Consider the following 14903-nt stretch of genomic DNA (forward strand, 5'->3'; position numbering starts at 1 on the left):
TAAAAATCAGTCAGTGTTCCCAAAGCTTGACAATAGCATGATCCCTGGCACTCTGCCTGGACAATGGGTCTGGATATTCACCTGGCCACAGCAGCAAGGACTCTCTGTCCTCCATCCCCACCTAACACTGGGCCCACGTCCCTCAGCATTCTGGCAGCCTGGCTGGGAGAGAGGGGCGGCTGCATCTCTGAGGCCAGCCTGAAAAACCACTGCAGGCACAGCAAGGTGTGGGAGAGAAAAGGGGCCTGTGGGATATTTTAGCAAAGGAAAGGTCTTTTACACCCTGTATGTAACATTTCAGACATTTTATCTGTGTGTATGGGCATGTATGAGGACAACACATATGCCAGAAGATTATGCACTGTTCTCTCAGACTGATTGCAGAAGGAAAATTCTGAGATCAGTACAGAGAGGGAGAGAGAGAGAGCAGGATTTGCTTGTGTTGACTCTGCATTCTGTTTCACAAAACAATGAAAAATTCCAGTAAAATCTAATGGGTGTAACACTTCAGTGGGTTATAAAACAGGTTTGAAAAATAAACCCGTGTCTTATAAATCCTAATAACCATGACAGGGCCATTCTGTGCAATTTTCCTTCTATTGCCTTTCACTTGCAGAGCTCCAGAGCCCTAGGCACTGCTAAACAATGTTGACAATTCTATGCACTCCCCACCATTGCATGAGAAACTGAGGCACAGAGAAGTTAAGCAAGTCCCCCACGTCCAGGGATAACTCAATTACAGTACCATCTGGTGAATTACAATATCTCATCTCCTTTTATGAGCCAGATCATAAAACTCAACTGCTCTTCACACAGAGCATTAGTATAAATACTCTGAGTATTAAAGCCTAAGAATTCACTGTAATCTGTGGAAGAGCCTAAAGCCCAAAAGATTAAAGCAGGATGGCCTGAAAGACTTCTGCATGTCATTCAGTGCCACACAGTCCTCTCCCACTTTGTGTAAGATCAGTAGCAACAAAGCTGAAAGACACCAGTTCCACCCTTCTGCAAGTGCAAGATCATAATCTGTCAGTGCTGGCAGAGATCAAACATGTACTTGACTTTGATGTTGCTCCACCATATGCTCAGACAGTCCCAGACAATCCCTATGAGATTGTGGGTGTTGCTGTGTGCTCAAAAAGACTTCAGAGAAAAGCCTCTCAATTCTTCTGTGAAAGCCTGTTGCCATCAACTAGATTAATTCCTCATGACTCCCTTGCCACAACAGATTCCCAGGCCAGACGACTTTGTTCTTCTGCCTTGACAGAAAGCCCAACTATGTATTGACTTTGTATTGGAAAAAAATTGTTAACTCTGTAGTTTCAAGAAGTTGGTACAAATACTCCACAATCACTTCCCTGGGTAGAGGAAAACTGAAATTGTAGCACTGCCTTTCCTTGTGTGCACTCCCCAGAAGCCTACATTTATCCATTACCTTCTTGCTAGTTCCTGAGGAAAGTGGTGGACCTCTTTTTCCCACAATATTTCAGTTCTCCTCTGTGCTTTTCCTACATCCATCTTGTCTTCCCAAATGCTCTTTTACCATCACAGCTGTGTGACTACAGGAAGAGTCCCCACAATTTCCTTCCCGTTAAAGGGGTCATTCCCTGGAGATGAAAAAGGAAGAAGTAGAACACCTAGGCTGGGGTCAGTTAATTCCTGTAGAGTTTTTCCTCTCTTGTTTATTTCTGATCTTCCTCAAACAATTCCCCCTAGATTTGAAGATCTTGCCCGGTTCTTTTCTACCTTCTAAGCTGCAGCACCAGACAGATCTCCCAGCTGTGTCCTGACTGTGGGAATTTATAAAAATCAGAAGGCTTAGGAAAGTGGTAAAAACAGACAGGCCTCAGACAGCAGATTTGTGAGCAGTGCTAAGGCAGCAGAAATACATTTCTAAGCTGTAGTGCAGACGTGAGAAATAGAACACGTGTCTGCATATAAACTGCTGGCGTAACACTGGCTGTGCTGCACCACAGCTGAGTCTGCAGCCACACACCCCCCTTGCACCAGGAGTTAAAGACTGCAGGGATACAGGGTCTTTGTGACCACAAATGTCCTCCTTTCTAAACACAAGTGATACTTTTCTAAGGTTTTAACTGATATTAGATGTTTCTTTTGCTGCAGTTGCACTGCTGGTGCTTCTGTGCCAATAGCCCACCCATGGGAAGCCTCAGTGTCTGATAGGAAACAGATTGCCAAATGCAAGGAGGCCAAAATGTGAAGCCACAGAGTGTTCCCCTCCTGTGCAGGGCTTTGGCAATATTGATATGCCCACAAATGAACTGTCTGTACCAAAGGCAGAGGCCTACAAGCACCATCTGTCTACAGCTACACGGGGACTAAGCTGATTTTGCAGCACTTTGGATTGCTTGTTGGTGAGCTTCTATCCTTTCAGTGAAAACATCTGATTTTGAAACAGCTTGCTCTGCTTTGCTGGAATTTAAGCCTCCACCTTTCAGTCTGCTCATAACGAAAATGTAGCATTGACCAACATGTCCCATACCCATGGTTACAGCCAGTGCTCTCCTCATTCATGGCAAGGGTGCAGCATGGACAGCCTGAGGAGCTGGATGTCCACGTCAGCTGTGGATCACTTTCAGCTGAGGTTCCCTTTGGGAAGTGCTGCCTGCCAGAAGCATTCAGAGGTTATGGAGAAACCTCCAGATCACTTACTGCTTCCTTTGCTGGAAAGCCAAGCAAGCACTGCCTCAGCTCCTGTACTGGCTGACCTCTGTCCCTGGCAGCTGGAGGACTTCTTCACAACTGAACAAGTGAATATTGCAATATTCAACTTCAACAGCATTTCACTGAACCCCTTCCCTTCATCTGCATTATCAGTGAACCTTTTTTGATAAGACAAGCACCTTGTCAACCAGTAATGCCCTAAAATATGTCAGAAGCCTCCTCCTGCATGCAAGGCCAGGGCTGCACTTAAGGAGCTTTGCTGCAAACAGGTTCCAGCTTCCTCACTAGAGGCCATGTCCTCTTCTGATTTGTGTTTACTGCTGCAAGGCAAATGCCCAACCTCCTGAACTGCCTCTGATGTCCTTTCCTTGTCCCTTACCCACAGGATCAAGTCAGTTCCTACTCACTGGCTTACTGTGAATTTCAGAGCATCTCTGGGGGACCTTGGCTACTGAGGATGACATCAGGGTTCCCTTCCTTTGCCCTTGCTGAGGAGAAGGTGGATGCAGGCTCGGAGTCAGGACAGGCTGTGCAGCAGTGTGGCTGCTCTGCTCTCACCTTACTCAGCACAGCATACACATCAGAGAAGCCCTGTGAGGCCCAAAGTGATTTCTTTCCTCAGTATCATCTACATTGACCAGAGCAGAACACCCAGTCTGGGACTTTCACAGGTCATATCTACCAGGGGAGAATATACAGGTAAAGTCAAATCAGGTAGGTTTTAAAACTCTGCTTATTTAAAGACCCATTCACTTGAAGCAACAGTAACCACACCAGGCCAGGTTGTAAATTTGCTACCAGTGCAAGCCTTTCCCAGAGGCTGCTCAGGAATTGCCTTCTTTATCGGCTTAGAAAGGTAGCCATGTACCTTCCTTCTTTTGGCTTATCTTTCCAGCTCCCCATTTGTTCTATCAAGTTAAACCAGCCAATCCCAAGGTTATGTTCTTCTCTGAAGCTAAACAGAGAATCTACTGAAAGAATATTTTGTTTCCCTTTCAGGCTCATATGAATCACAAACAAGTTAGAAAGCTCTCAGACATCCTGGCCTAGGACCTTTGGCTGCCCAGCTCCACAGCTGGGTGACTGCCCTCTCATGGCCAATGATACTTTGCTTTCCTGCTTCTGATGAAACTGTAGCCTTTGCCAGTGGCTCATTTCCATCAGGAATTTTAATCTAACCCCAGCTTTCCTGCTTATGTTTGCTCCACGAGAAACGCACTGGTATCAGTGGTACCAGGATGCTCAGCACCTCCTGGGCCATGCTGACTTCACAGAGCAGAGCCAGGCTTCCTTCCCTGGTCTCATATTTCTACTTGCTAGTCACCCTTTGGGCTGTTTTCCCAGCAGGCTCTGGCTGCTGCCTTTTGACAGTCTTGAAGCTTTTGCTTCTCATCTTGTTTTAAATTCCTTCTGCAACTTCCTTTCTCTTGCAAACACTCTGATAAGTCATTCTCTTGTGATTTTACATAAATAAATATTTACAATTACTCTCTTTAGAAACAAAATACATCCACCTGACACCTTCGCTGTCCATTATGACAATAGTTTGGATTCCTTCAGGGAAAAGAAAACCAAACCCTGATGATGGGGTTAGATGTTCCTTTTATAGAAAGACAGCCCCGATCCCAACTCCCCCAATGTCAGGAATCATCCCTTGTTTCTGTGTCCTTTCTCTCCTGCTGTTTCTCACAAATGCTCGATGCCCCCTGCCCACAGCACAGCACCCCAGTGGCTCCCAAGGTCCCTTCTCTGAGCTGCCCAGCCATGGCTGTCACCCCACACAGTGACACCCCACACACCCACCCTGCTCTTCCCAGCCCACCTTGCCCATCACCACGGCTCCAACATTGTCAGTCAACAAGAAAACTCAATTATTTTCTGCAGCTCTGCCACATGAAGTCTGGCTGCAAATATTATGCCTTCCCAAGTCAAAGAGGATAACCTAACGCCCAGTGAGATATAATGTTCCTTTTCTTCAGGAAAATAAGAGGACAAAGGCAAAGAAAGTGTGAGGGATACTGCCAATAGTGCTCTGATATCCCATTGAGTTCTTTTAAACTGATCCACTATAATATTTCCAAAGGACTAAGAATCAATACTGACTGTAGGAGCCAACTGAATCCAGGGATGCACTTGTGGCATGCATAGAAGGCCAGAAGAGGCACTGAGATGCAGCTCTTTTTCTTTGGATGTGTCTGGTAGTTTAAATACTGTCCCATCTCTCTGCAAAACCTTGATGGGCCTGGATGAGCAGTAAAGGGGAGGAGAAGGAAGGAGAAGGGGAGGAAGAGAGTCTTTCTACAACCTGAATTTGGAATGTGGCTTCCTTCAGGCTGGTTCTTACAAGGTGCAGACAGGTTCATGTAGCCCTACTAAAAATGACTACAGAACTCATGCCTTCATCATGTGAGTGCAGCAGTTCAGGAACCTCAGCAGGGCAGAGCTCTGAAAAATAGATGTAAATGACACCACAAACACAAGTGGTGTAAGGGTGGGGTATGACAGGTTACCCTGAAAATAACCTGCTGTCTCCAGGGGCTGAGCTACCCACCCTGGGGTCTTCACTGCCATGTGGAACCACAGCTAGATGCTCTTATAACATGTTATAATACTTATAACATGTTATAATATAATTCCCTGGAACATTTTCTCCAGAAATGACGCTTCAGCACCATGAGATTCAACTCTTTGGATCTGACACGACCCTCAAAATACTTCTAAAAACAAGGATGCACTGTTGCTTGAGGCTGATGGGACTCTAAGGTGGAGTTGGCAAAAAACAAAGATCCAGATTATTCCTCTTTCCCCAGTTATTGTACAAACACTTTTCCACCCTACAGGCTGTTTCCCCTTTGCTTTCTAGTTACTGCTTTGGGATCTGTAAGCCTTTTTATTTGTGATCTGTTGCTATGCAAAGATGTGTGAGGACAGAAATAAAAGTACTTTTAGGCTAGAAGTTTCCAGACACACCTGGGAAATACCTGAATGTTTTTTCCTAACTATAGGAAAGACAAGCCATCACTTAAGAACATTCTCTCTGCTAAATGGGATTAGTTCCAGAATTTGAAAGTGCGCTGTTGAAATTCATTCTTTAAATGTGAAATTGCATCCTGGTGCCGAATACAAATAATTGACTCAGCTGACAGTCAGAGAACATTTGAGCAATCACTAAAATAACTGAGAATGTAAGCAGAATTAATTCACCTGCAGAGTAAATGGAATTAATTCATCTTCTGTGCCCAGTGTCAGATTTCTACCAGAAAAATCAGAACTTACTGGTTTTTTTCTTAGAAGTTTCTTAAAATGCAGATGTAACCAAAGCTCTGAAGGAATATCTTATTATATATATTTTAATACCAAATAGCCCTGATTAGCAAGTAATAATGACACATAGGTACGTCTCATTCCAGCCCTGTGGCTGTGAGTTTATGACAGAATCTTTGGCCAACTGCTATTTTTCCCACATATTATCAAGCAAGCATTGACAATTCGTACATGGCAGGAGCCTCACTAAGAGCTTGTTGGATATAAAGGTGATTTTCATTGTCTTGGCCAGAAGAACAGAGCGTGGGACTTTGCCATGGAGCAGACTGTGGGGTGGGGATCTGCCCAATGGGATCTTGCAGACAAGAGCCCAGGACTGCCCTCTGGAAAACGCTCCGCTGCAAGGAATAGGCTCTGGCATTTTCCTTCATGTTTACCTCTTCTACTATGGTTTCAGCTGAGATGACAAGTCTTCCCTCTTTTTAGGGGCAGGTTATTTGTTGAACTATTTATTTAACAGGACAGCTCAAATGCCTTCTGTAGACACACAAGTGTGAGGCACAGGAGAAAGCAATGGAAACATCACATTCTCACTTGCCTGTGTGTCATCTGCAGGTGTCAAAGAAACACAAAGGTCTTCAAAACAAGTTTTGAGGTCTGATGTTATTGCAAAGCAATTTGGAGTACATCAGGGAAAATAAATCCTGGTGATTTCTGTACCTCACCGTTAACTAACCCCAACACTACGGAAAAAGCACATCCCAATTGAAAAGAAATGGTAACAAATTTAAAGGCTTTCCAGCATCTTAGAGAGCTTAAATGTAAACCATTTGGCTTCATGGGTAGAGCAGAGGGATTTGAGAGCAAGAAAGGCTGTGTGCCTTTAAGTCCATGTCTAGGGTTGATTTTATGTATAGACTTGAAATACGCAGCCCTCTGATCACTGTGGAAGCCATGGGGAGGATCTATAGGTACAGCAGGCCCTGACCTGCCAACCTCAGTGGAAACATCTCAAATCTGACACAAGGAACACAGGACATTAGTTAGAAGCATCTCTATTGATACTGAATAAGAGACAGAAAGTGGGAGACAGCAATTTGCCATAAACTGGTGGAAGTTCCTCAAAGAAGATGGGGCCAGAGCTGTCGCCGCCTTTCCCCTTCCTTCGCACAGAACGTGACTGAAAGGAAGTCCTGCTGCTGAAACTGTAAAATCTATTAAGAGGGATTTCCAGTGCCCTGGCTCAGCTGACAACTAATTTGTTTGTCTTTGCCTAGCAGGGATTTTCCATGCAGTGGGCTCTTGTTTGCTATGTAAGTCATCCGAGTATTTGTTAGTGTCATAGCCAGAGCCAGATGATGTTTATTCTGCTAACATCCAGCCGGGCTCCGGCAGCACTCATTGAGGTCAGGGCTTTATTTATAGAAGCAGATATACGTTGAGATTCATTTTCTTCCCCTTGCTGTATTCTGCCTAAACTCATCCAAAATAGAAAGAAACATGCAGACATGCAAGTAATAAACTAATTGGGCCAGATCCATGCCTTAGCACAGCACCACAGAGGCAAATGGAAAAAAAAGCATTTTTGAACAGCTGAGGATCTTGCCCATTATTTCTCATGGGGAAGGGAAGGGAGGGGTTTAAAACCAGAAATTATAAAGCAAAAAGCAAAACTGACTAAGCAACAAAATGTCCTGACTTGTGGCAGAGCAGATCTGCAATGCAAAATCCCTCAGCCGGGATTTGCAACTCGAAGGGGTTTTTTTTCCTCCTGTGTTCCCAATCACCAGAAAGTGCAAGAATCAGAGTGCAGAGTGCTCCAAGAGAGAAAAAGTAATGACTTAAAGCAATTTACCTGCTGAAAATGAGAAGACATTGTCAGCGTACGCAGTCTGAGGCAAAGCAAAGCAGAAGAAAAGCAGCAGGTAAGATCCCCGGACAAGCGGGCTGAGGACAAACATGCTGGCTGTGCCCTGGCAGATCCCAGCTCAGAGGCACAAGGCTGCTTTGGGGCTTTCTCTCTCCCCTCTCTGCCTTGCCTGCTGTCTGCCTCTGCCCTCACTATGGGATGCGTGTGTCTGTCTGTGTACGTCTCCCTCTCTCTCTCTCTCTCTTCCCCCTCCCTCTCCATGCCTTTAGGAAGAAGGAATGCCAACCATTTCCCATTAAATCTTCTCCTTACACTAGACACAGTTATATTTAACTCCTGTGCTGGATCAGTTGCCCCTATTGTGGACATTAGCTGCTAAAACTGAGGCATGGGGGATTCTGGTTTTGCTAACAGAAGCAAAAAGCCTCTTTGGAAAATAATAATGATGAGCAGCAATGGGAGAAATTAAGAACTGGGCTGTAAACAGAATCCTTCCGTACAGGCAACCAGACACTGGCACATCGAGATGGATAAAATCCCTGATTGATCATCTCCTACAGGTCATTAATTGCCTTAATGAGAGATGAGCAGTGACCTACCATCTGCTCATCCCTGGTAGCTACGCGTGTTGCGTTCGTGTACAGAGCGCAGCTCAAGGTGAGGGATGCCACAAGGGCTTCATGAACCTACAAACACATTATATTGTTTTGGATTTAAGTGAAAATGACAGAATCACTGACAGTGCCAGACACTGCAGGATTGCAGAGTTCACTGATGGGCTGCAAGAGGGGAAGAAACAATACAATTGCCATGATGGGGTGAATTAAATGCTATCAGCTCTGGGGTGGAGATGTACAACAAAATACAAACCCCAAAAGTTTGGGGTTTCTGTGCCTTATTGCAACACGCAGGGCTTTACAGAGTAATTTGTGCCCTCTGAATAAGTAGCAGAGACATCTTCCTCTCTGCCTGGAATCTGACAGTGGTTTCCATGAAAATCAGAGGTACACCCTTTGCTGTGGAAAACATTACTCTCTCCCAGATGGAGATGGTTTTCTTTGCCCACTGTTTATAGTTTCCCCCAGAAAAATGTGAAAAATACTTTGGATTAATTATGGAATTGATTTTTTTTCCCATTTAAGAAGAGTTCTCACTGACAGAAATGGTGACATGTTCCCCTGGGTATTAATTCCACTGAAAAGCAAAGTGAGATATTTCCACAATTCTGGTTAAACAGTCTTGGCTGTTACTTTCCACATACTGCGAACATATTGACAAAATTTTCTAAATGTAATGGCTAAACGGGAAGAATCACATCTGCCTTATACATTTTTATCCCTAAAGGACATGCTTAATATAACCATAATGCTTTCTAAAATCTCTTTCCAGTACTACAATATTTTGGATAACATATTTTCTACTCTAATTTAATCTTATCAACTTTGTTCCACTGTTACTTTTTAGTATTTGGCTTTTCTTAGTGAAGTGAGTAATTTGGTCTCTTTCTTCTTTGACCAAGATGACCATGGATTGAGTGAGTGCCATTAGGTCTCTTGGCATGCTACATCTCAGTGGGAAAGGAATAGCTCTTGGGAAGTTTATCATCACGAGCCCTAAGCACACAAGATGAATGCTCAGCTGCAATCCCCATGTTAGAAGCCTGCATGGAGGCTGGAAAAAATTGCTCAAAAGTTAAAATGTCAAGATTGTATTAAAATATTCACTTCTGAAAATAGGTGATCAACACAATAGCTAGTCAAAGGAACAAGTGAATAATTTCAAATCCTGCTGAAATCCTCCTGCAGCCCTTAAGCAATTGAAAATTTTGGTAGAAATTTCTAGTGCAAAACAAGTTCTATTTGATAAGGAAATAATTAATGCAATAATAATAGAAAGAACTAAGATCATGCAGTAGGACTAATATCTTTCCCCTCCTTCTATAATTCTACATCAGAGGTAGCCAGAGGTGGTACAGAGAGCCAGGGCTGCTTCAGAGCTACAAAAACACATGAAGTTAACTTTGCAGTCAATTCTTAAATAGAGACTTTTAAATCCACTTATTGCAGTGGAAAACCCCGATTGAAATGGAGGTTTTGTCAATGTTCTCCTTTCCTTCAGCATAGCATCTCCATCATCCTGAGCCTGTTTGACCTGAAATGGCTCTCAGCCAATGAGAGAAGAAAGCTCTGTGGGCACACCCTCTTCTGTGGGAAGCACACCATCGCCCAAAAAAACTCAAAATGAGATGTTTGGAGTTATATTCATTTGAAGAGACCTCTTCTTCATGATGTAGTTCATTCCCTCTTTAGATTTTAGTGGAGAGCTCTCGTTACAGGGCAGTGAGCACCAGGCCTTGTCAGAGTGCAGGTCCTGTGTTCTGTTTCCTCTAATTTTGAGGTGTTGGCCTTGCCAGCTGAGCCTGCTGGCAAGGTTGGCAGTGGTTTCACAAGAGAAGGACAAAGTCCATTGGAAATAAAATGGACAATAGCTGTGGCCTTACTGACTGGACTCAGGCAGGTGGCAGCGCAGCACAGCAACATTCCCTGCTCCAGGCTGGATGGCAAGGTTGCACATCTGGACACACAGCTTCCTTCTGGCCTCTTGGCAGCAGTGCCTGTGGCAGAGAGAATCCTGAGGAGGGAACATGTCACATAGCAGGGGGACTCTGGCATGAGACACTTGACAAACTGAGACACTTGACAAACATGTGCTCTCCAGGCCCTGAGCCCTGAGAACTTGCTCAGCCAAGCAATGCATTTCTCCAGCTTCTTTTTTTTTTTTTTTTTTTTTTTTTTTTTTTTGTGGTAGATGCCACAGCAACTAAAAATGCCAAAAGCCAGCCAACACATAACGAAAAGAATGGCCTGGAAAGTATGTCTGTTCAAGGAGCTGTTGCTTGACCTTTTCAGCCCAAACTTGAAATCTTAGAAGCATATGGAGGAATCTGCTGATGACACTATGATGTAAACAGAATTTATGAACCTTTTTCTATGCAAAAATTCATGAATACTTCTTAAAAAGAAAGCTTCTTCCCAGCCCTGTTCAATTTTGGTTGGCAGGTACTGCATCAATGAGACAAGGTAAAATGAATATAGTTAAAATACCATCAATCTCAAATTCTTTCATGAACACCATTCTAGTTAGAAGGACAGCGATAATCACGGAATAATTTCGGTCAGATAGGTCATATAGTCCAAACCCCTGCAATAAGCAGGGACATTTCAACCAGGTTGCTCAGAGCTCCACCCAACCTGAATTTGAATGTTTATAGGGAAGGAACATCCACAATTTCTTGGGGCCAACTGCTCCACTGTCCCACCATCCTTACCACAAAAAATTTCTTCCTTTTATCTAGCCTAGATCTACCCTCTTTTAGTTTAAAACCATTCCCCCTTGTCCTGTTGAGATACTCAATATATAATTTCTAGTTCAAAAGTCTGAAAGCTCTTTTGCTGAGTGGGGCAAAGGTAAAACAGCAACCCCAAGTTAATGCAGTAATTCAATAACAGCTCATGTCTGCAAAGCAGTACAGAAGAATCCTGTTCATTCAATTACAGCAGGGGCTGGAAAAGAATCTTTATAATTACATTTTCCTTGTGAGGTAGTTATTTAGCAACACTTGTTTTTCACAACAAAAATACCTGTTCGGTTTTGCACACTTGACTCAGTTATATCTAACACTAAGATTTAGTGCTATGACAACACAGCTAATGTCACCTTGGGAGATGGTGTCACCTAAAGCACAAAGGCAGCTGCTGAAGCAAAATGATAGTAAGTGCAGAAACCCAGTGAGTGGCTTCACCATTTCCTTGCTGGGGTATTTGAATTTAATTCAGAAGGCCATATAGGAACAGACCCTACCTGTGTGATGGAGCAAACCCAAGCACATTCACACTTGATGGAGCTCTGGCTTTCCCACAGCTCCAGCCGTGCCAGTCTCCCAGCTGGGTATCAGGACAGGAGCAGGTGCTTGGCTAAAGACAGGCCAGCACAAGTCAGTCCTCACATTACCACCCACAGCATGAACAGGTGAAGGAGGACATTGATGGCAGGACATTCATGACTAGCAATTTCCAAAAGCAACTCCTTTTTGCAAATTAGGCATTTAATGGATGTTATACATTTCACAACAAGCAGCAGCCTTCTGGCCTCCTCTTTTGTTTGTACTCTCTGGTTCACAGAAATGCAAAAGTGACTAGGGCAGCTGATTTGTCTTTACACTCTTCAGAGTGTATTTGTTTACAGACACCCCAGCTCTCATTCCATGTTTAGAAAGCTCATCTTGAAATGTTAAAACTTAATTCAAAGACTCAGTCCCTCACTTTTTTTTTTCACTCCAATGAGTAATCCCCATGCACACATTTCTATTTTACTGAAAACTATAAAACAAAAGAGGTAAGGACATGATTAAAGTTTATGGGATAATTCAAAGTGACTTCCATCAAAGCTACCAAAAGCACCCCACTTGTGGACTTGTAATGTTGGAGGGCACAACTAAATAGAACAACTTTAAAACAATAATTCAGGTGCTGACCTTTATAAAAGCATTCTTCTTCCTCTTTTTCACTTCATTTTTCTTTTACACCTCGCCTTCCAAACTGCAGAACATGCAATGCTTCTTGGATGAGATGCACTCATCATACATGCTCACACATATGCGGAGAATAAAGATGTATGTCTAGGATTGTCAGGTTTTGAAAATCTGGGTCAGACATGCAAAACCTTAGGATGACTAATAGAAAAATGTCCTATAGGACAAAGAAGATGGCCTTGACAGTCACAGTCCCAGCCAACTGAGGCCTCCAGTCACCACTATGTAAGTAGATAATCTTCAGCATCCTCAGACAGTGAATCACAAACAAGTGGCAGCTATCACCCAGTCTGGTCTTGGTACTTGCAACTAGAGGAGATGGAAATTGTTTGCAGGGTAATTTTTTTCATCTTCTTTTCATTTGGATTGTCTACTGCTTTTTACTTTGATTAGTAAATGTCTGCAGAACTCACTGCCTGCACCTGTATTGCTGCCGTGCTGCTGGAGGCACAGAACACAGGAATATCTGGCAGTAATTGGCTCCCACAACTCCTAATTTAAGTGATTTATCATCTATCTTGCCAAAGAGCCAAATGAATTAAGCACCACAAAGCACAATCTTGTTTTTTCTCTGTCAACAGAGAAATTTTTTTTTTTTCAGAAAATAATTATTGACATCATTATTTTAATGCTCACACTAAACTCAGGACTTCTAATTTCTGAGAGTTTCATGGATGCCTGGCAATGCAGCATCCTGCTCCTGACTTTCACACTGCAGTACAGCCCATTACACCACTGAGATGCAAACAAACATGGATCCAAACACCAGTCCATGCATACCTAGGAGAGTGCCCCAGACACAAGGATCCTCTACAGAAGGTTGTAGTGCCCTTCAGGTGAGAGGCCAAAGCACCACTAACTCAGGAAAATAATTAATCATGGGTGCAACCACGGGCCTGCAAGTAAAAGCAATGAAGGTGCTCCTGAAATGAAGCACGTGCATAGGTGCCTTGGCAAATTGGGGCCTGAAAAGCTGCAGACACCTTGTCTTTTAAATAACGCAAAGCCTCATTTTCCCATGGCTCATTTTTCTCTCTCCTGGATACCTCTGGGCACTAAATGTTTTGGGATCCTGTGGCTTACGGAATGCAAAACCAGGAGCAGAACTGCTAAACTCACTTGAGGAGCAATAGTAGAGAACAACATACAAGGGTTTACCCAAAGGCTTGACAGAAGAACCAAAATTATAAAGCTGGGGAAAGGTAAAGAAATAGGTCACAGTAGAACAGCAAGAAGAAATAGCAGAATGTTTTTGATTTTTAGGGTGTTATAAGCAAAGGGATGGCTGCAAGCGCTGACCATGACACTACAGCAAGCAGGACTCAGTGGGAGTCCTCTGGCACCATAGCTGCTGGGCAAGCCACATCCATGCTGGAAAACTGCCCTGGTTTTGTAAGCTGATCATGCATCTCAGGCTGATTTTAAAAGAATGCTGGTTCAGGCTAAAGGTGGAGAGAATTTCTCTTTTTCCAGGGGTTCAACTTTGGAAGCCCAGCTACAGAGTTACCATGGCAGCCACAGAAAAGGCCTGGGCACTGCCTGTTGCCCAGATTTTCTGGGATGCCAGGGTTGTCATCTCCCAAACACAGGATAACTGAACCTAATCAAATTAGACAAGAGCATTTTCCCAGCACCCTTTGCAGAACCAGGGAACTGTAATTAAGGCTGCATTAGAATTTCCATCATAAACTCCTACTTTTGAAGCTTCACTAATTTGTATTTAAGACCTTAAATACCAAATGGCAATTTGGCACACAGAGATGAAAACTTAGAGTAAAAACAGTTTCTGCACCAAAATCATTAATACAGTCTCTCTGATTTAAATTACATAAAATGAGAGCCAGCATTAGCTGCTCAGGCTGGGTAGATTTAAATTCCTGGCAGGGCTGAAATATTAATTTTACCTAACATACTTTTTACTTATTTTCTGGGAACTTGAAAGATACCCCTGTTTTTGCAGAGAAAGCAGGTGGTTTATGGCCTGGTTAGGGCCCAGCTTTGGCTGGAACCTGAAGTAGGTTCTACCAGTTCTGGTACCAGCACTTCCCAGCACCAAGGCTTATAAAATGCCACACATGCACATTGTCTTCATGACAATGCCAAGGAGACAGAAGACAAATCCTTCAAACACTTAGAAAAGTGCAAATTTAAAGAAAAATATACTTTTAATGTGAAGATTTAATTAAAAGAGGGACTTACATCCAGACATTGTGGAGCTCTAGCTTAGGTCACTGAGTGTGTGTCAACATCACCTCTAGAACTACAAGGAATGCAGAGGCAAACCCACACAGAACTGAACAGCCTCTCTGTCCAACAGTTTTGCTCTCAGGTAGGCCTGCAGGTTATGACAAGTTTCATGCTACAAAGCTACAGGTAGTCATTGCACAAAATTCACACCCAGGAACAGCTTTCTGGAATCAAGAGCCACAAAACCTTAGATTGCTGTACAGGCTGGAGATGTAAAAAGGCTTATGTGAGTCTTTCACTATCTTC

The 14903-nt window shown here is 43.4% G+C and overlaps 2 protein-coding genes across 2 annotated transcripts in view; one reads left to right on the plus strand and one right to left on the minus strand.

Moving 5' to 3' along the window:
• The window catches only part of COLQ (collagen like tail subunit of asymmetric acetylcholinesterase), a 39301-nt gene extending 31283 nt beyond the window's left edge, over positions 1–8018 (minus strand). The window contains exon 1 of the mRNA XM_064704576.1: positions 7805–8018. Within this exon, the coding sequence (XP_064560646.1) occupies positions 7805–7910 (106 nt within the window). The 5' untranslated portion in view covers positions 7911–8018. The remainder of the gene's footprint in view (positions 1–7804) is intronic.
• BTD (biotinidase) overlaps positions 7792–14903 on the plus strand; it is a 38571-nt gene continuing 31459 nt past the window's right edge. The window contains exon 1 of the mRNA XM_064704569.1: positions 7792–7874. The gene's annotated coding sequence lies outside the window, so the exon portion shown is untranslated. The remainder of the gene's footprint in view (positions 7875–14903) is intronic.

Source organism: Zonotrichia leucophrys, chromosome 2 (genome assembly GCF_028769735.1).
Source record: "Zonotrichia leucophrys gambelii isolate GWCS_2022_RI chromosome 2, RI_Zleu_2.0, whole genome shotgun sequence".
Lineage (NCBI taxonomy): Eukaryota > Metazoa > Chordata > Aves > Passeriformes > Passerellidae > Zonotrichia > Zonotrichia leucophrys.